Source organism: Rhipicephalus microplus, unplaced genomic scaffold (genome assembly GCF_043290135.1).
Source record: "Rhipicephalus microplus isolate Deutch F79 unplaced genomic scaffold, USDA_Rmic scaffold_133, whole genome shotgun sequence".
In the NCBI taxonomy this organism is placed as follows: domain Eukaryota; kingdom Metazoa; phylum Arthropoda; class Arachnida; order Ixodida; family Ixodidae; genus Rhipicephalus; species Rhipicephalus microplus.
The window spans coordinates 542,136-563,907 of NW_027464705.1; the positions used below are offsets into that span (position 1 = coordinate 542,136).

The 21,772-nt window shown below is 47.6% G+C and overlaps 1 protein-coding gene across 1 annotated transcript; it reads left to right on the top strand.

Moving 5' to 3' along the window:
• Positions 1–4,476: 4,476 nt before the first annotated feature.
• Positions 4,477–19,991, top strand: LOC119167887 (uncharacterized). Its single transcript, XM_075885385.1, has 5 exons — positions 4,477–4,492; positions 15,449–15,535; positions 16,763–16,951; positions 19,122–19,333; positions 19,668–19,991. The coding sequence occupies exons 1-5, from the start codon at positions 4,477–4,479 to the stop codon at positions 19,842–19,844; spliced, it is 681 nt and encodes a 226-aa protein (XP_075741500.1). The 3' UTR covers positions 19,845–19,991.
• The last annotated feature ends 1,781 nt before the right edge of the window (positions 19,992–21,772 follow it).

Below are 21,772 nucleotides of genomic sequence, written 5' to 3' on the forward strand. Positions count from 1 at the left end.
TCAGCAAAGTATTATGAAGCAATTTGTGAGAAAAGGGCACTGCTCTGTGGAGCCGGCAGAAAGCGACGGCACTGGCGAAATTGCCCATACGGCGGCACGGCATCTTGAATCAGAAGTCTATGCAGGCGGGTGCCGTAGCCCACAATCTTTCGTCAAATCGCCAATCCGCGACTGTGCATCACTGCGCATAAAAGGAGAATTGGTCAGGCATAGGAAAGGAGCACGGCAGTTGTTTTTTGAAATGGAAGCTATGCGCTGTAATATCCGGGAAACATAATCGCCTCGGTCTCCTCTACGAATTGCCGAGCTTTTTTGTGGGGTGTAAAAAAAATGTCGGTGCGTGTTGACTGACCCGTTAAAGGCTCATTCTTCTGTGTGGATACAGTGGTATAGCCAGGGGGTGGCACTTCGAGCTCTCTCCCCCGGCTTTCTTTTTTTGTGCCATAGCATACAGATCGCAACATGAGACCACATCTGCCTGTCCGGCCCCCACTTGAGATGGAGGGGTGCCCCCCCCACCCCCCCCCACCCCGAAAAAAATATCTGCCTACGCCTCTAGTTAGACGCAATACTAATGAGAACTGACGGCTTTAATGCCGATGATATTATGAAAGTCGAGTATACACAGCAGGGCAGTTTGCACAAGAGCGCGTTGTTGCCCCCCACTGACCATTGTCACGGTCGCTGGGTGAAAAAAGTCACAGCATATCCACGAAGTGAATGATGATGAGTGGGGCGAAGCTTCGGATGGTTTATTGGTAAACCGTGAATCATCCATCCGTCTTGTCTGTCTGTCCGTTCATCTAGTGAACACTCCAAGTATCGCCATCTTGCATCTTTTCATCATATATTAATTATATACAAGTACTGCCATCCAGAAGACATTCCAAGGACTAAACGAGAGGTGGGTACCTACTACTAGATACATCTAGGACGCGCGACGCTAGGCTGAAGGAGCTACGCCCTTAACAGCGCATCCAGCGGGCGCGCCAGTTTAACCACCGCACACGCGTTTCAAGACCGCACGCCGATGTGCAGGAACGCAAGCGCTTTTTGCGACGTGCTTAGCCACAGACACACCTTGGTTGGGCTTGTCGGTTTAACCACAATAATGCAAAGACGTTGGTTTAACGACACTTTCATAAGTGTGTGTGCCTGTGGCCGAACTATGGCATCACATGAAAACTGCCAATATCGCTGTCGGCGCTGGAGCCCCCCGCAAACTTATGCACCTAAACAAACACCTAACGCTCACATAAGTTATTTATTATACATAGTTCTGAGATGTACCACTTATAGGACTTCTGTAGCAGCCTCAGTGGCGTTGTAATATTTCCCCATGTGTCTAATCGTCCGATTGATACGCTCCAGTAGTGTCTTTTTATTATAGTACTGTGATGCCTTTTCACTGCAGGTTTACAAATTTGTAAAGTTTCTTCTGATGTTTTATAAATTTGTGATTTTCGGCATATTGTGTACATATGCTGATGGGGCTCTCACCGGCCTCTGAAAAAAGAAAAAGAGCACATTATTCTCTCCTGGCGTTTCTCGACTATTCGACTCAAGAACAGCGATTCCCGGGATGTCTATGTGCATTCCATACACAAAAAAAGAGTCACAGGTTTGCCGCAAACGCGAAGCAATGAATGCGATAGCAACAAGTTGGAATGTCACGTGAAGAATGGCAAGCAGATAGAAACGTGCCCCACATTGCTCACGCGGATAAGCGTCTCAGTTGTTACTTTGCTGCGTCTGAAAAGCGTGCCCTTTTCGCAAACAGAGACTGTGCAACGAGCGCAGGGACCCTTGTGCGCCCGGTAACTACAATATAGTTCCAGTGAAAGCCCAAAGCCTACGATTCTCCCCACCACGAGATAAGTGCACGCATTCGTTACCATTTTACTTTCTCTCCTCTCCGCTAAGCAAACTACGCGTGGGAGATGAGCACGTGCCGCCGCGTCGTGACGATCTGGCGACGCGTGCTCATGGCGCCATTTCGCTGGTAATGGCGAAAATACGATGGTTCCTTCGTGGCCTCAGAGATGGTGTGCGCACGACGGGTTTCTCCCCAGCTGTCCCAATCGGACGGAGATAGCGTGTTTCCAGAAGTGGGCGTGGCCCTCTCTATTCTCTGCACCGCGGCACTCCTTCGTATGGTCTAAAAGGCTGCCGCGCTGTTGGCAAAGCTCGCACGTGGCGAGAGAAAAAAAAAATTGTTCTGCACTTTGATGTAAATGCGCGCTCATTTGGGAATTTTAGGCCAAGGTGTACGAAAGGCAAAGTCAATGCTTGGGCATCTATATATTTCCAAATGGGCTTTTTTTTTTGCTGTAGATTTGCGCCGCTCATATTAGAGTACTTATAATTCTGATGTCTCTGCAAGAGAACCGGAAGTACAGGAAACTTACTGTTCTTCGCACTTGACAGGCTGTGTGGTATGGAGGGCACTGGTGAAGAAAAAAAAAACATAAACGCCAGGACTGCACGGTAGGTGCAGGACAGTCACAGCGAAAACTAGAAGAGCGACCTTTCGGAGCCTTTTCAAAACCCTCATTCGGTAACTGCTGCAAGCGCACTTGCTTGATACCCACTATGACATTAATAAAACATTTTTTGGGGGGTAGTAGTAGGCTGATATTCGCTATGCAACCTTTTGTCATTCTTCTGAGAAGCGCGGTATCCGCTAAACACTTGCAAGGAATCTTGTGCCAAATGTTCATGCCGTGGCTGACCATGATGAGGAATTACGCCTGAAGTGGGTATGCGCCACAGTTAAAAGGTGTACAAGTACAAGCTTTTGTAATGTATTGGAGCATTGGACGGCCCACTCATTATGCTAATCGCGTTATGCGACGACTAGTTGTTCCTTCGCTGTTTTAAAACGCTTTTTAAGTCGTATTAACGCGATTGCTTTCCCGACATCAAGCCTGGCAAGTTTGACAACAGGTCACAAGCACCGGTGTGGCTCAGTGGTAGAATACTGGGGCTGGCACCCGGGCTGGCACCTGATTCGAGCCCCACTGTGCCATTGGTGCAAGGTTTTTTTTTTCTAATTTCGTGCCATATGGTTACGGACACCGGCGGCGGTGGCAGACAACATGCAGCTGCGCATGATCCAAAAAGTGATCTCATAACAGCTTTCGCTGTAAGAAATGACAGTCCGGTCAACAAGCGGAGTCGGAAGAGTGCCGCGTTCTATGCTCACAGGCTACACTCGATTAAAAGGGTTGCTTTTTCTTTCCTTTCATGGAATTAGCGCTGCTTTTCATTGTATCACCGTTTCAAGAATCCTCCCGTCGAGCCGCAGAAGCAGGGAGTGGGGTGCAGGGGGTCACCATGCGTTTAGATTATTATGCCTAGACAGAACGCCGCTGTTTTTTGACGAGGTCTGGTTAAGGCACATTTTGTTTACTTATGGTCGTCCATTCCCACTGTGAATTTTACTGTGTTCATTGGATGCGTTGGGCAATGTAAGAACGAACACTGAAGTGTTTTCCTTGTTCAAGAAGTATGCAACACGGATTCCGACTTTGATGTATTTGTTATATGAAACACTGCGGTGCTACATAGCGCTGACGATTTGTACTTTTTCTTTCTTCAGTAGTATACCTCCGCGAATGCTTGATTTTAATTAGGCAGATGCCATTATGCTACATGTGCGACCCTTTGATTTGGGTGCAGTCGAAACTACAGTAAATGAACACGACACTGATATTTGACAAAATCAAAATTCAAATGACAAAAAGGGAGGGGGGCGATGACAACTTAGGCACTTTGACTACGAAAGACGTAGGGGGTGAACATACGGGTAATCGAAGCCTTCTACAATATTCAGACAAAATTACCTCTCACGTTCTTTATTTTAATGACATGACCAGGGCACTCAGTTAGTTAGAGTGTAACTGCGCTTCGATTGACCGCCTCATAAGTGTCTGGACGCAATATAATAGTATAATTATGAGTGTGGATAGAGGAACAATACAATTCAAGGGCGATAATTAGTCCAGTTTTTCCTCATACAGGTCTCCAGAAAAGAGGAATGCTAGAATGCCTCTATATTTTTCAAATCGAGGTATTCAACACTGAAACAAAATGGACCATAATGAGAAAAAAACACTAATGCTGTCATAGATGAATTGATACTTTCCTACAATTACTGATCTGAAAAATGCAGCAGTTGCCATGCTTTTCTTCATAAATTGAACCAAAATAAATGCAGTGACAGAAAAAAAATGCTTTCCTTCAGTTCAGCCAGAAGATTCTGGCAGTGATTCTTGCTCGTACGTGGGATTAAAACAACATGCGCATGCTGGAATGCCGTGCCCTCTGCTGTATGCCACCGCCGGAATCCGCGCCCTGTCGCGGTAGCCGGGCGTGCGAGGTGATACTCGTTAATTTTGATGGGGAGCCTGGCGATTGGAACTCGGAGAGAAACACGCCGCGCGCCGCCATCTTGGAGGCCATAGTTCCCCCGAGATGGGCGTCGTCAGCAGTAAGTAGTAGATATAAATAGCTTGGCACTTAAACGTTGAAGTAGCTGCTCTTTCGTGACTAAGTGGCTAACGCCTCGCACTCACAAGCAAGAAGTTCGGTTCCGTGCGCCGCAGTATTTTTCTTTTCTTTTTTTCATTTTCATATATATAGATGCGTATACATATACGGTGAATGACGTCGACGCCGGTGGCAAAATCCGGCCGAGAGTGTCCATATAATTGCTATCGCAGTAATATATCAGATATGAATCGTCTCCTGCACTACTTTGCCATGCAGCCGCCCATCCGTTCTTTCTTGTATCGCATGACGTGTCGTGCGCGTTTAACCGATTGACCTTAATTTTGTGTTTTTCCGACTGCGGAAGTAACTGCGTGTAAGCGACAAGGGCGCAATCCCGATAGGCTCAACACTTAGTGCTGGTAATTTACACGAACTTTTAAGCAATATAAGTGGCAAGTGGAGACATCGCATATAGAAAGGGCATAATGAAGGTGAGTAGGAAACCACTCTCTCGTCCTAGAATGCGGAGTGGTGAGGGCCCCTTTAAGGCCTTAAATCAGACTTCTCTTCCAAGATACCGTAGAGGCGCCAGAATTCTTAAATGGAGTGGCAATCAGTGCAGCTGCCATCATATGAAAACTATCTACAGTTAGAGATACAAGTTTGGGGGTGGCAACGTATCTTTTTGCCGTGTGTATCAACACTCGCCCATCATAGCGAAGGATCGCCGCCTGACAGGCAGTGTGCCTCAAGAGAACTGCACGCTGGGCGTGTTCCTCCTGGTGCCGTGATTGAAAACCTCGGGTGTTTGTGTGACGGTAAGTCGGGGTGTCGCGGCTATAATTTGGCCAAGTTTCACACGCACACGTCGTTTTCCTCGGCCACTTGGCGATGGTCTCGAGGCTCTGCGTTAGAAGCCTGCCTGTCGTTCGTGCCATGGACATTGACTTAGCTTGGTACTGCATGCACGATGCCTATAACAAAAAAATCACGGGCACCTTCTTCCAGAACCAAAAAGAAAATTTTCCCAGCATAGCCATTTGCTTTAGATTAGGAAGCGTGCAAAAAAAAAAAAAAACGCGTGGAAGAATACACACAAGACAGACGCTTTATAACCACAGGTTTTAATATTCGAATTATTCGCGCAAAACTGAGCAAAGCACACCTGGTTCCACATCAGTGCACATAGCGACACCAATTATATATATATATAATCATTCACTAAAATGCAGGAAGTAGCAATATCTCTTTGATATGGCGATTGAAAGATGATTTACGCAATCATATTGATGTTGTGAAATGAAAAATGCTTGTACAATTTCTCTGGATATCTGGTTATGATGCGTTAAAGGATCGAAAGTACGCTGGGGGTGCACTCACATCTGTTACAGCGAAATGGTGTAGGTGTGTGTTCACGCACCTTCCGATCTGTCCCGGTACACCTGTTTCACATACAATCTTCGTCACATTAGTGAATCATTATTACATGGTTCCAAAAACACAAATTGCTGCAAGACGCCCGGTCAGCGACATAATGAAAGTGTAAGTGGCGACGCCACCTTGTAGTTCCTGTACTAGTCGCCGTGACGTCGTAGACGTTAGCAGTGTCTAGTATTACCGAGGTAGTTTCTAATTGGCGGAATTCAAGAAATTGTCTTCTGTGGGAAAAGGGAACCTAAAGTACCCATTTATCAAAAAATGTCGTTTAGCTAATGTAGCCATAATGATAAAAAAATACACCTTGAAATTCATGACACCATCATTAGAAATATCGGCGGGAAATTTACATGTGACAATATTGACATTGACTTTCTCATTTAATAATAAGTGTGAAATCAACCCCACGGGTTTTCAGTGTATCATTCATCACCCGGAACTCATTTTTATAGACACGGGAAACAGCGCATAAACGAGACGGAGAAAAAATGTCCATTTACATTGCTATAGCAATTACACAGACAATCTAGACGGGTTTTTGCGTCGCGGTCATGACCGTGAAGTTCAAAATGATAAGTTCCCCCAGCTCATCATTCGTTCTAGAGCTTCTGAAGCAGAGATCGAATAGCCGGCCCATCTCCGTGGCTCGGAGGGCGCATGGAACTAGATCTCCCAGCCTGTCTGACCGGCCGTCGAATGCTCAACCAAAGAACGCCCGCCCGTCTTTAAGGTGGCGGTTCCACTTCCTTCTTCTCGCAATAGTTCGAAAAAAAGGCACCAGACGACGCCACTCATCTACGCTTGCAGAAGTCTGAGTAGTGTTCACAAACGTATCAAGCTAAGTTTTGTAAGAGCAGCAAAAGTGGGGAGAAGACAAGATGAGCAACTACAGGAAAATTTTCATTCAGAAAGGCAAATAGAAATTGCTACTAAACAAATTGAGAAAGTAATCACTGAGGGTAATAAGGATGTGTGGACATACACAAATCTAATTAGACTGTTTGGGCTAGAGCTTGCTAAGGCACGGGACAAGTCACCCCGGAAAAGAAGACACAAGCCCAAGAGTTGGTGAGATGAGGAACTTAAGAGAGCCATAGCAAAACGCCTGGAAGCCTCTAGGGAACACAGACATGCTAAGCAACGGGGTGAACCGACAGATGATGTTGAAAGAAAATGGGAAATCTTTCTACGCTCTAGAAGGGAAGAATCCCTCCTGATCGATGAAAAGATTAGAAGAAAGGGTGCTCAGTGGCTGGCAGAAGTACATAAAAAGGACAGAAAGGCAGCTGCAAAATTTTGGAACCATCTAAACTCCCTAAGAAATGAGACGAGCCTAGAGCAGAGTTTTATAACTACAGCTCAAGGTGCTAGGCTAAAAGGGGACGAAGCTATTGAATATATAAGAACAAGGATGACAGAAAAATTTCAACAAAGAAGTGCCTTATGCATCACAATAGACAGGGATGGATGAAGTGGCACAATGGCTCCATTTTCACAACGAGAGTGGGAAAGGACTTAGAATAGGGTTGCAAGTAGTACATCAATAGGCCGAGATGGCATTCCAATTATGCTGATAAAGACATTGGGTCCGAAGTCTAAACAGACTTTGAGAGAGGCAGTGAGCAGAACAATAATCGAGGATGAAGTCCCTGATGGATGGAAACTTAGCAGGATGAGCATGATCTATAAAGGAAAGGGGGACAAAGATGACATAAACAACTACCTTTCTATAACAGTGACATCAGTGGTCTAGAGGCTGGCGATGCAGATTATAAATGAAAGACTGCAGGCATGGATAGAGGATGAGGGGGTGCTGGGGGAACTGCAGAATGGGTTTCGGAAACACAGGAGGTTGGAAGACAATCTGTTCTCACTGACGCAGCGCATCGAAATAGCAGAAAATGAACTCGGGCCCCTGTGGCTAGCATTTTTGGATATCAAGGGAGCGTACGATAGCGTGGTTCAAGAGGACTTGTGGGGAATACTAGACACACTGGGTGTGGAAGATGGAGTCACTAATCTTTTAAAGGATATCTATAAAGGTAAAAAGGTAGTTATAAAGTGGGAAAAACGGGTATCCAAGTCTGCAGAGGCAAAACGGGAGCTTAGGCAGGGATGTCCACTGTCACCCTTGTTATTCATGATGTACCTACAAGGATTAGAGGCCAAATTAGAGGGAAGTGGACTTGGCTTCAATCTCTTTTTAGTCAAACAAGGAAAACTCATTGATCAGGCACTACCAGCATTAATGTACGCAGATGATATAGTGCTATTGGCCGACAACAAGGAAGATTTGCAGAGATTGATGGACATCTGCGGTAGTGAGGGAGATAGGTTCGATTTTAGATTCAGTAAGGAAAAATCAGCAGTCATGATTTTTAATGATAACGAAGGTAGTGAGCTTAGAATACAGGAGGTCACGCTAGAGAAAACCGATAAATACAAATATCTGGGCGTATGGATAAGCCAGGAGACCGAGTACCTAAGGGATTACGAAATATACGTGACGACTAAAGGTAACAGGAATGCAGCAGTGATGAAAAATAGGGCACTGTGGAATTACAATAGGTATGATGTGAGAGGAATATAAAAAGGGGTCATGGTTCCTGGGCTGACGTTCGGCAATGCGGTCTTGTGCATGAGATCAGAAGTTCAAGCGAGATTAGAAATTAAGCAACGTGGAATAGGTAGGCTTGCTTTAGGAGTTCACGAAAATACACCAAATCAGTGAGTACAAGGTGATATGAAATGGACATGATTTGAAGGCGGGGAAGCTAGCAGCAAGATAAAATTTGAGAAGCGATTGAGAGAAATGGGGGAAGAGCGTTGGGCTAGGAAGGTATTCAGCTACTTGTACATGAATAATGTCGATACAAAATGTATGAAGCGAACCAGGAAGTTGACTGGTAAATACTTAAAAAACAGCAGGTGGCCAAACCAAGAATAACTATCGGTTAAGAAGAAAGTGAAGGAAATGGAGACTGACATGTGGAGAATTGGCATGATTAAGAAGTACGCACTGGTGATCTATCGAACTTTTAAGCAGGAAATTGCCAAGGAAATTGGCATGATTAAGAAGTACGCACTGGTGATCTATCGAACTTTTAAGCAGGAAATTGCCAAGGAAAGGATCTACGATAATACTCGGGGTAGTTCTTTACTGTTTGAGGCCAGGACGGGAGTATTGCGAACCAAGACATATCGGGTCAACTACGAAGGGGTAGACGCAGTATGCCTTCCTCCGTGCAGTATGCAGTGCGTGGGGAGAGGAAGAAGAAACTGCCGAACACTTGATAATGTTCTGTAAAGGGCTTCACCCTATAGTTCAGGAATTGGCGCAGATTTTTTCAAAGCACTGGGGTTTAGGGACAGGGAGGGAAAGATAGACATTAAGAGGGTAGACTTAACTAGAAGGAGGTTATCTGATTGGTGGCTAAAGTCAAGGCGCGAGTAAAAATTAAATCCTTCACTGCAAAGTATGAATCCTAAACCTAACTATTTAAAGGAAAAAAAGATGAATTTACTAATTAGTTCACTAAGTATTACGGCTAGGTGGCGTTAGCCGCCGCCCGATTTCAAGGGTACAGCCACATCCATCCATGCGAAAAAAAAAGAAAAAAGAATATTGCGCGCGCAAATACGGTCAGCGTCGCCTCGCGCGTGTCTTGTATGTCGCGCGGGGCGGCGGAAATCGGCAGATGAAAAGCAAGGAGCACAAACGCAGACGGTGTCTTTCACCTACAATCCGCCAACTGTGATTGATTGATATGTGGGGTTTAACGTCCCAAAACCACTATATGATTATGAGAGACGCCGTAGTGGAGGGCTCCGGAAATTTCGACCACCTGGGGTTCTTTAACGTGCACCCAAATCTGAGCACACGGGCCTACAACATTTCCTCCTCCATCGGAAATGCAGCCGCCGCAGCCGGGATTTGAACCCGCGACCTGCGGGTCAGCAGCCGAGTACCTTAGCCACTAGACCAACGCGGCGGGGCAATTCGCCAACTGTGGCCGTCGTTACAACGACACGACGAAAGGTGTTCCAGCGACAGCAGGCAGACTGAAACTGGCGTGAGCCCGATGCTGGGAAATTCAGTGTGAATCCGTACGTACATCAAATTTCACACCATTTGAAAAAGATAGCCCTCAGAGGCAATGTGCGTGTGGTGTTCTCTGCTCCAGACAAACTAAGCCGTCTATTAAACTTATGAACCCCAAGAAGGAGGTGCAACCCACCTGTGGAAAGAAGCATGTAACTAAGTTTGTTGAATGCACCCAAGCTGTTGTGTACATGTTCCTGCTGTCGTGTGGCGCGGTTTAGATTGGGCAGACTGATAGGTGTGTTAATGAACGCGCTTGCGCGATCACTCTTGCAATGTAAAAAACAACATTATTATGCTGGTTTTCTGGCTATGCATAGTAAGACGTGTGGATGCACTCCATTCTTTGATCAGTGTGTCATCTTGGGCCGCAGTCGTAACCAGTTGACACGAAAAATTGAGGCGAACGCTATCGTAAAATGTGCGAAGCTGTGTGTGAGTACGCCGTCTGTGGCCTTATCTCAAAAAGAGCTCAATTTACTGGAGCGCGTGCTGTGAAGCATTGATATGGAATTGTCAATTCGAAATCGGATGACAACTAGGTTTTATTGATAGTGTGCTGTGCCACACGTGTACGGTTTTGTCATGCATGCGTGGGGCGTCACGTGGAATGAGCTATATATAATGGGTTGTAAGGGTACGCAATAAACAAAAGTTAAAAGTTAGCGCTCACACTGTTGCCTGTTTTTCCTCTTCTTGACTGCATATATATCTTTCCTTCATGCTCAGACTGAGCTGCGCTAAAGCAATATCATTTTATCATGCACCAACTCGCCCAGTCAGCAGTATTTGTGCTCAAAGGGATCCCACCCTTTCGTCCTAATTGGTGATAGCAGGTGAGCGGCAAGTACTGAAGAAAGGGGGAGGGGGTACTGACATGCTCGGGGGGGGGGGGGGGGGCGATCGCCCCTACCACCCCACCCCTCTGGATCTGCCACTGCATGCAAGCTGATGCTGATGACCTTAGACGGACGGATGGCGCTCACCCACAGAGGGGGATGGGCCAAGAACCGGGCGGCAGGATACTTAAATGAAGCTAAAATGAAATCAAAGCCAATCTAAAAAATTAGTGTAGAGATAATACTGTTAATAAACAAAAATGTTTGCTGAGCAAGCGGTCAAACCATCTCCTGTTTTTGACAGACATCGCTACGAATTATAAACTAAAGATATGAAAAGGTTAGGGTTCACTGGCACGGTAATCTTTTAGTTGCATTGGTGTAATCAAACACAGTATTCATCTCGCGGAACCGAACTAGAACCTCTTGATTCTTTGCGCGCGGCGCTCGACACTACGCCATAGAGCGTATACGTTGACTGTAGTGCCAACGGCAAGTCATTCATATACACTGTTTCGCAGTCCTTAGAGCTTCGAAACTTTAGCGCGTTTTCGTTATCAATGGCGAGATGGCGCGGCGGGCTCGCGTTGGTCGTCGCTTCCACGAAACGCCTCCTCCACGGAGCGTGGTCTCCCCTGCGCGCGCTTATCAGACTCGTTGTTCGGAAGAAGACGAAGGTCACTTCGCATGCTGCTGCAGCCGCGTTCACGAAAGAACCACGCTGCTGACACATGGCGCAAGAATTGTGACAGTTGTTCGCGCTTGTCCTGTGTGTACTTGTGCGCTCGTTTCGTGCGTCTTTGTTTCTGTTTGAACAGCGCGCTTTAAGTGTCGACCTGTGATAATTCATCCGCGCTCGTCCTGTGTATGCTAGTTTCGTGTGTGCTTTCTACTTGAGGCGTGCGCTGCAAGTTTTGAGCTGCTCGCGGTACTGCACGTGACTTGGCAATTTCTCGCTGTGTCGGAAACAGTGCGCGATAAACGCTCAGCTACCTCTATAAATACACGTTTCACTTTCGTATTACACTGATTCTTATGCTGTGAGATCGGCCACGTTTTTTCAGGCGCCTATACTCTGGCTTGCTGATCCCGTATTGATCGTTCCATCTCATCGTTCGGTTTGTATTCTAGAAAACCTCTTTCGGACCGATGAACTTATTGGGGCGAATTAATGTCTTCTGTGTCCCTTCCTACTGTCTCTTGTGTCGATAGCGCTGTTTTGTAATTAAACACGAGAGCGGAATATTTAAAGGTAGGAGACAGAAGCGCCCGTTTGGATTCTAACGGAATCGGTCATCCCGCCCCGCAGTAAGGGTGATAGCCTCACGTGCGGTGCAACTACTTTGTGCGTTATGGAATTTTGGTATCGCGTTTTTGTTTTGTTGCTGTTCAGTACCTACGGTAATTGTTTCATGTGTGCTCAATGACTATCATTTTTCGTCTCGCTTACTGAACCCTGAGAAGTGGGTGTGGGCCGCAGCGCGTATCGAAACTATTTATTAAGACCCCTTAGATGCCTAATCAAAGAAACGGCAAACTGGACCGTCAGCGTCGTCGGGGATGAGTGATGCAAAGAATCATCCTCATGAAATGACGTTACAGATTGCAAAAGTTTATCACGTCATCGTGACGTCACAATCTTTGGTGCGACTTAACGCCACACTATTAAACACACGATGCTGTTGTAGCGTCCTCCTTCGGCTGGTGAAAAAAAAAAGAAACAGAGAGCGTGTGACCTCAAAAAAAAAATAAATATGAAGACGACGCTTGACACTGGCACGCTTGCTTACTAACTTATTTTCATTTATTTGATGTTTTATTATTACACTAAATTTCTGTCTTGTATTTGTTTCGCAGACACACGCGAGCGCACAGGGGGGGTGGGTGGAGGGGGGAGGCGGTCACTTAAGAAAATGACATAATAGGGAGGGGGGTGCTGCGACGAACATTTGCACCCCCCCCCCCTTCTGAAGGGGAACCCTGCGCACGCCTATGGTCACAGACCTTTAACTTTAGGCATCCTGCAGCCAGATTTCTGGCTTTGTGGGTGTGTGCCGTCGATACGGAGGTTATTATAATGATCACGTGAAACCACGGCTCATGTTCCTCGCTCATTTACAAATCTACTCGGAAGAAAGCGAAGAAGATGGCTTACGCCATCGAGTCGTCTTATTGAATGTACAAGGGATGATGGTGATGATGATGATGATGATGATGATGATGATGATGGCCTATATCTATGACTCACACCCACTCTGGGACCCTGTGAGTTTTTTTTTTCCGACACGTCAACCGCTAACAATTTCTCCTGACATGTTTTTCTCTATTTTTAGGGGGGGGGGGGTTGAATTGTTTACGCAACAATGTCCAGGCTAAAACTGGGGCTCATTAAAAGCTCTTAATTTTACTTTGACACTGTAACCTCATAAGCACTTAAAAATTTTCAGACTGTGTGATCCGCCCGACTCTTGGCCGAAATTGGGTATAGGTGCCAGTCATGTCATGGGCATCATCATCATTTTTCTCCGTGCTTAATGTGGCAGTCTGATATCTTATAACCGCTGTTTGTTCGTGTCGTGTCGACGTTCTCTTACGTTTGTCTGTTTTCTTTCTGTGCAGGAAGGCAGCTGAGCGTGGGCGGCGCCGCGCGAGTGACGTTCTTTCCAGAGAACTTTGCCGGACGCCCCTCGGTTCGCTAATCTATTTTAAGGCGTGGCTAGGCTGGGTCACCTATAACTGATTCAATTTTGGTCCGTAGATGCTGTGTGTTAGACAACGCCGTTTGCCTGATTTGATTGTTCCCGAGCTTGCGTGCTTTCGTGCATGTCCGCGTTATCGCTTCTAGGACATGAAGACACGAATCAGGCATCGTGTTTCGGCTGCAGTCGCGCAAACTTTTATTTGAAACGAAGTGGATGCTATATGGAACCGAGTTACGCGAGTGCTTGACAAGTGTAGTCGCCCAATTGTGTCTGTGTCTTCTACGGGAGAAATAGATAAACCAGCATTGCTTCTTACAAGAAAATTAAACGACGCAACCCACAGGAGAAGAATGGACGAAAGGAAAGAGCGTCGACTCGCAACTAAAACTTGCGAAACAACCACAGTATATGCACCATGCCACACATGCGAAAAATGCGCCATTACGTCGCATCGCACAGTCGAACACTCGCACTGCCGCGCTAGTTGAGCAACCTGTAAAAAAAAAAAAAAAAAAAAAAAAAAATCAGCGTCAGCTGAACGAATGCAGTACCAGCGACGTATCGCTAATACAAATATCTGTCTGATGAGGTATGCTTCAAACTTTTCTCGCTCAATCACCTGGAAAGAGTGGGTCACCCGTGCGATGGTCTACAATATTCCGTTTTCCTGCGGAAGGGTTTACATCGGCCAGACTGGCTTATGTGCAAACGACCGAGCGAGAGGGCATGATCTCTTCGATCAAGAATAATCTTTTAGCACATTTGCCTTTGCACTGCAGCATGTGTGGCAAGGTTCGCTCATATTACCGTTCCATATTTGCTGACGATGTTGCGCTGCACTGCAGAGCTCCAGGCGCGCGAGTTGGCGTGAACAGCGTGGCGCCACGCAGCTCCGTTTCACTGCGCAGGGATTGGCGGCCATGCGTGTCTGCTTTGCCCAGCGGCAAGAAGATTGCGACAACCGCGCGCGCTGCTGATACGTTCCGTTTGGAAATGGGGCACACGGGAAGACATCTCTCGAGAAGGCCGTCGCTGTGTTGTGTGGTTGGCGGTGACGTTCGCTAATGCACTTATGGTCACATGGCCGCTGTCACACGTTAGCGGCTCAAGGGAAATAACTATTCTTTCATAAGCAGTACTACGGAAATCATCTCACGTTTACGGTTACGGACATACTGTCTTGCGCCAAGTCTGTGGTCAAACTAAAAATGGTGAAGCAATTGTCCCCTTCTTGACTTTATAGTGAATTGTACTATCACGGGCCCTTGCGGCTCCTGGACCCGAAAACGGGGGCTCCTCGAAGTCACCATACGTTGGTAGAGGCCTTCTTTCTTGGATCTGCGTCACACGTATATAGACTCACTTCAAAAAATGACTTGGCAGTCTCAGAGAAAAGCTCCAATCTTTCACAAATTACTGTTTTTTTTTTTTCTGTAGATACGTGGCCCCCGGTAAATATGCATGCGTGTTTGGTATTAGTATCTCGAGCATCGGACCAAGGTCCTAGAGCTCTGGTCGCGAACACTGTCTGCACTTTTGTATATGATAAATCAAGACACCGTTCCAGTGGTACAGTGAGTCGGTGCTTTCTACCATAAATACATATTTTATGCGCCTGCATAATAGCCAGTGCCATATATAGAGTTGCTGGCAGCTATTACGTCGTCCTTATGCTTTTTGTCTTTGTGACGGAGATAACTTGTTGCTGTGCTGTCATCGCCGAAAGGCGTCGTCATGAGACAGAGCATCGGACTGTGTGCGCCATTCTCTCTGCCCTTCCGGAGGAATCGTTATTGCGTTGACTATCGACTCAGCTGACAATGCATTTCGAGGTTCTGCAGGTCACACCTGAAGGGCTCAGTGCGCATGCGCAGGTTCGTTCGAGGGGCCATTCACCAAGAGCTCGGGTAGCAGCGCCCGGCCGAGCGTCCTCACCGACGAGACACCGCGTGATTGGACAAGTGAGTTGCAAAATATACCACACCCGTGAAAACTCACCCGTGGGCAAATGCTGAGCTGGCTCATTACACCACGTGCTTTTCTTCCGGCGCAGAGACTGCTGGCTGTAGACGTTTCACTTAATATCGTCCCATATCGAGCTTAGGAAACAGCAGTGCATTTCCCAGTGTACTTTTTTGCAGAACTTCTCAAAAATGATGTCAGCCCGGTACTTTCGCTCAGGACATGTTACCGCAGTTTCAGCTTTTGCATACGTGGGGACAGTGCCTTTAAATGTATACCGGCGTTGTGTCGACGTTTAAGCTCTCACTGGCTGTTCATTCATCGTCCTCACATGAAGCCTCAGGATCGAGAACCTGCCAGCACCGTTGACAGAGCCGGTACAATGAAAAAAAGGGAAGTCTTGTATTTGTTAAAAATTGCAGAAAGTGCGGCAAGACTTGCAGCACATTCACAATAATAAAAAAAAACGAAGCAAGCTCGGTGACAAACACACGGCCGGGCTGCGCGAAAAAAACATGGATGAGGAAAGACAAGCACACACTGTGAAAGCTTTATTCCTTCCACCGTTACATCAGTTAAAATGCTGAGGTCATGGGTGAAAAAGCTTTTTCAAGAGCTTGACTAGGACCACGACCCTGTACCAAATGGTATGGATAGGCGAGCGTGCCGGGCAATGAAACAACGTACGCAACATATATAATTCATATTTAATCGAACATAAACAGTAAAATAGGTCAATTAGTTTATTTTTTAGGAAGAAATACGCGAACCGCCACTGTCAGAATCTGAGCGGGAGATTGGTAGTAATGATATTGCACGCCACGCGCGTTTCTTATCTAAGTTCTAATTCATGCACGGTTTTCACCCACAAAAGCTGCTGGCAGTGCTCGTTCCAAGCCACGTCGCAATGTTCATGCAAGTTTTGCGATTGTTTTTGAGATTATTTTGTCAAGATTACGCGCAGAACACGTAAAGCCCAGTAGCTCGCGAGTCCCAGCGATAATGCTGGAAAGTTTGGTAAAAAAAAAGGCACCGATGGCTATAAGAACGGGTGATGAAGTGAAATAAAAAAATTCACAACAAATAAAATGCAACTAGCTAGCACACGCCGGCTTAATCACTGGGAGTATAACCGTGGTTCTTCAGTATAGTAGACACAGAATGAACTGGGACGACAATAATAGGTTTAAAACATACCGACGTTCGACGTCTGTGCTTCTTTCCAGGCGTGCCGCGTCCCGAGTGCACGTCACTTCCGTCTGTGTCTCGGTGCGCGCATCCGGTTCCAGCCTGGGTGTTCTCGGGCGCTAGCATCTTGGACGGCTTCTGCCAGCGCTGGGAGCCTCGCAGCCAGTGCCTCGAAGCCGGCGGAAACGCGTTCGCCTCTCTCGCCGAGTGTCAGAGGACGTGTCACAGTGAGCTCGAACATACTCGTATACAAGTTTGTAAGCGGTGGTTGGGCGATCGACAAGTGGACTTTATCTTCTTCAAGGTGACGTAGTCTGCCCCGGAGCCATCCAAAGTCTCGGGGACATGTCGAGGAGAGGAGCTGTTAACAGTACCTTCTATTTACAGGTAGCACGTGATGGGTGTAGCATCACAGCTCTCGAAGAAAGCTTTTGACAGCTCTGACCAGGAAGAAATTGGGATAGGCTGAGCTGCAATGTCCAAGCGGCGCCAAGCCAGGGAGGCCGATCATAACAAAGGCTGGAACTGATTTCCTTAGCGCTCTTGAGGTAGCGGGGCACAACTTCGACGATCTCAAGCTTAAAATACTTCATTCAAACTTCCGTTCCCCGGGATCGAGAAAATATGCAGTCATACGTTATTCACAAGTTCAATACACTCCAACCAGGCTAAAGGTTCCCTTTGACTGACACAATTCGTCACGGCGCCCCCTTCCGCACCTCCATCCACAGTTCCCTTCCCCCTACCCCTTCTTGGTTCTGATTGGAGGAAAGGGTACGAAACTTGACATATAAATTATTTTAAAAAAAAAACGTCCATTTGTGGAAACGTCAGTTCGAGCACACAACCCCTGTTCAGGGACTTTTTCTTCGTGAGTTTCCACATTTTCCTTTCTGTCGATTTTTGGGCTAGGTGTCGCGCATTTTTTTTAAGCGTTACTGCGGCATCTATCGCATACATTTGGCACAATCTGAAGCTACTTGCCGTCAGCCGCGGTGGTGGCCCAGCCGCAACGCACGTGCGGAGACCCTTGTCGTGCGCAAGCGGAGGGCGAAAGAGCGTCGCCGATTCGCTCTGTCTCCCCAATGTCATGGGTTCGATCCTGGCCGCCGCGGTCGCATTTCCGTGGTGGGAAAATGGAGGCCCGTGTGTGCTCGTTAAGAGCACCAGATGGTTGAACTTTCCGGAGCCCTCCACTGAGGCGTCCCGCAATGATGTCGTGGTTTTGGGACGCAAAACCCCAGATACTGTATTAATATTAGAATCTGCTTTACGCAACGTATCGCTGCATGCTTATACGGTGATAGTATTTCCACCCGGCCAAGTTATAAGCTTAATTGACCCGCTGAGAACCGAATGCCGCGCCCCGCGATTACACCCGAACGTCGCTGCCTCACCATCTACGCAGCTAGGCGAGCAGGAGCATCCTATCTGTGGCGTCAAAACGATCGCAGCGCGAGCCTCTCCACAGGTAGCCCTCGCGGCCAATACAAGTTTGGCTCCTCTTAAACGAGTAAGGACATCGTGATGGCATATTGTAGATACGTGTGACCCTTCGAAAGAGCACTGTCGGGCAGAGACGTCGACCATTAAACTTACGCGTAATAGTCAGAAAGAAGGTATACTTGTCACCGCCGAAAAAAAAAAATCACAAGCTCTTGACCGGTATCGGGAAAATGCGGGTAAGCAAAGCTTTGCGTTTTCGGGTCTACTTGTCTTTCTTTTTCTGTCGCATTCCACGAATGCTCCCTCCTAAGTGCTTCATGTTTGCGTGCCGGGAATCGCACCTTCATTCACGTGCAGCGCGGCGCTTCAGCTGCTGCAGGCAACAACGGTGGTCATGCGCTTGTATTCTGGCGACAATGAAGTTTGGAAGCAACGTGAAATGGCGAGTCACCTCAATAAGTGATCATGTTACGGTGTCACAAACAGCAGATCGTTGATCGATAAGCCCACGATCGAGGCGCCTACGAATACGCCTGTGACCGGTGCACCTATTCGAGTGCCGCATTTTTCTACACACGGAATTATTATTATTATTATTATTATTATTATTATTATTATTATTATTATTATTATTATTATTATTAATTCCCGAATTGGTGAGGCATATGGTTCGCTGCTTGAAAAAAAAAAAAGAGCCGAGGTGTCGCCGCATGATCCTCGCGCTCAGGTCACGCAATCAGATGCGTAAGAAGTATAGCCACTTAGTGCAGGCTGAAAGTGATATCTACAGCACATCCCTTGAGCTGGTGACGAATGTTGAGACATTTACGGGGCCCCTTCGAGCCCACTGTGCTCTTGAAGGAGCGCTTGATAGGTGTAGTGGCTGCTTTACAATCGTTCGGCTGAAGCATTGCGGAAGACCCTTTCAGGAAGCTCGTCTGACGTGCGCAGACACCACGCGTGCCAGTGACCGGTGCGGCGCCGTGCGCACTCGAGCCTGCCGTGACGGGGATCGTCGGCTCGAGTACGTGCTGGGCCTCGCCCTGTCCCCCAGCACCGAACGGTTCCGATGCACGCGTCTGCCACCCGATATGTGCGTCGTTGAAGGTAGCGGGTTCGCCTCGCTCGCCGATTGCCTGGATGCCTGCCGCGCCGGGAAAAGGGTAAGGCTTGTGCGCTGCCACGCTACGGTCAACTATATAGTCACGCAAACACGTTGTTTCTTCACTTGTATTTATTCATCCAATGCGAAGCTTGTTTGCGTTCGAAATCAACCGCCGGAAAGCGATTGAGGGAGGGGGGGGGGGGGGTATTCTCAACGTGGACGCTCGCCTCTCACCGTAAAGGGAAACAAACCCTGAGCACTCTTACGCTCCGAACCACATCGCTGCACATGTCGCTGCCTCAACGAACCTTAGTCAGCCTCTGAGCACCAGTCGGAGGACTGACGTAGTCCATCTCACAAGCGGGTTGTGTCACTGTTTTCCACCTTCGCAGGCGTCGCTTTGCAGTGCGGGTCCCGTGGTTGTGCGTCGTTGCGAGTGGCATCAGCGGCGGCTGCCCTTCTTCTACGACCAGGACGAGGCTCGGTGCCTTCCCTTCATGCAGCTGTGCCTCGACAAAGGGGGATTCCCCGACAGGGACACGTGCGTCCAACGCTGCCTGCTAGTCTAACCGCTTCTTCGAGATCCACGGCGCAATCAAGCACGAGGACAGGACGACGCTTTCTGTATCTGATGTGCAATATCGCCGGATGAAAATATATCAAATGTCATTTTGCGCACTAAAATGGTGTAACGCAACCAGGCCCGTGGCCAGGAATGTTTTTTTTCCCTCGAGATCGGCCACTCTTGAAGGCCTTCACTATTTGAGAAAAAACACCTACTTTCATTATTATCGGTAAAACACAACCCTGCATCAACATTTCGAGGGACTGGGTGGTCGGGGGCAGTGGCGTAGCCAAAAGGTGACAGACCGGGCCCGTGGCCCTCCGCACCACCCGACTTTTTTTTTTTTTTCTCAAAATGAGCACGGCCGGTCTGGAAGCGAGCGCCTCCACTTTCCTATAAAGAAAGCCATGTCACGCTAATAACGCGCATGGAGTTCGTGGCCAGAAAGTGCCGGGCGAAAGGAACACGCGAGATAAAAGGAAAGGAACACGTGAGATAAATTATTATTGTTATGGGGCAAAACGACACTTTTTTACTAATTTTTTTAGTGTCCACACCGGCCGTGCCGTGGCATATATTGAGCGAAAAATGAGCATTTTAAAATAAAAATTTCTGCACCTCGTTGCATGGCGATTGAACTCTAAAATCATTAGGCGAGGCGTAGTTCAGGCCTTATTCGCAAGTGCGCTTCTTGGGGGTGGCGGCACCATAGCTACGCTTAGTATACGTCATGAGTATATGACATGAGTATATATGACAGTCGAGACCTCCGTTAAGGCGCTGACGCGGCTCTTAGTCTCGGTCCCTTTATTATTTTTTTTTTGAAAAGGAAAATAAAAAAATGAATGAATGAGCAAATGAACGACACTGCATGTATTCACGATACCGCTTGCAGCATGACATCGCTTGGATTACACAGCAGAAGACAGGATGGCGTACTTTACGATGCAGCATATATGTTTATGCGGTGCTTCCGAAGAGTTATCGAGAAACGCTGCTGGACCCGCCTCCCCTTTGGTTATCGTTAAACGCAGTATACTCGCTTAAAATAATTGTCTGCTGTTTGCGTTCAGCACCATTATGAATGCAGTACACTACCACAACTGCCGGCGGATGTGTGTCTATATACAGTCCAGCGCACGCCCTTATCGTCATGTCAGGCCAGCGCCTGACATAACGGCAGAGGAGGTGCTGGTCAGCCTAATACAGGTGGAGAGGAAGTTCAAGAGATGCAGTCGTTAAACAGTTGTGAATAGCACGCTTTTGACGCGGATGATCATCGCTGTTGTAGTGGGGAATTCGCAAGGCAGTGACTAGTGGGACCATCTCTGAGTGCAAAGTGCGAGCGTGTGCACGAGCTGTAGACGCTGGACTGCTCGATTATTTGTGTCCGTACCGGCTGTCTGCCTACCGGGCGTCGCTATTAAACTCCCTTGCAAAGTGGTGGAGGTGCTGGGTATGCCTAGCAGCCATTTACGACCCGCCACTTGCGACGGTGTAACAGGTCATCCTGTATGGCGAAATGCGTTGCTTGGCGCGGCGAAGAGCACGCGGGTAACTGGAAGTTGTTGCGTCAGAAAACACATTCAAGAGCGAGACAATTCAAGGGTCCTTCCGCTGTTCGAATGGCATGTCTGTGACGCTGACGGCAGAGAGGGGAAGGTCAAGGGCCGATATTTCCGTATCATCAGACTTCACGGGTGATCGTGGAAGCGCATCAGCGTCAGAGTGCTTTCGCCCCACATACGCGTCGGAAGACGACGCGTATGGGGAATTCCTGGAGGCGTAGTGCCCAACGTCCGAGGCGACCAGAAGGATCTTTCAGTGAAGCCAACCAACAGAGTGCGTGATGGTCAGTTGCCACATCAAAAATTTGGCCGTACAAATAGGAGCGAAACTTGTTTAACGCCCACACAATCGCGAGGCACTCTT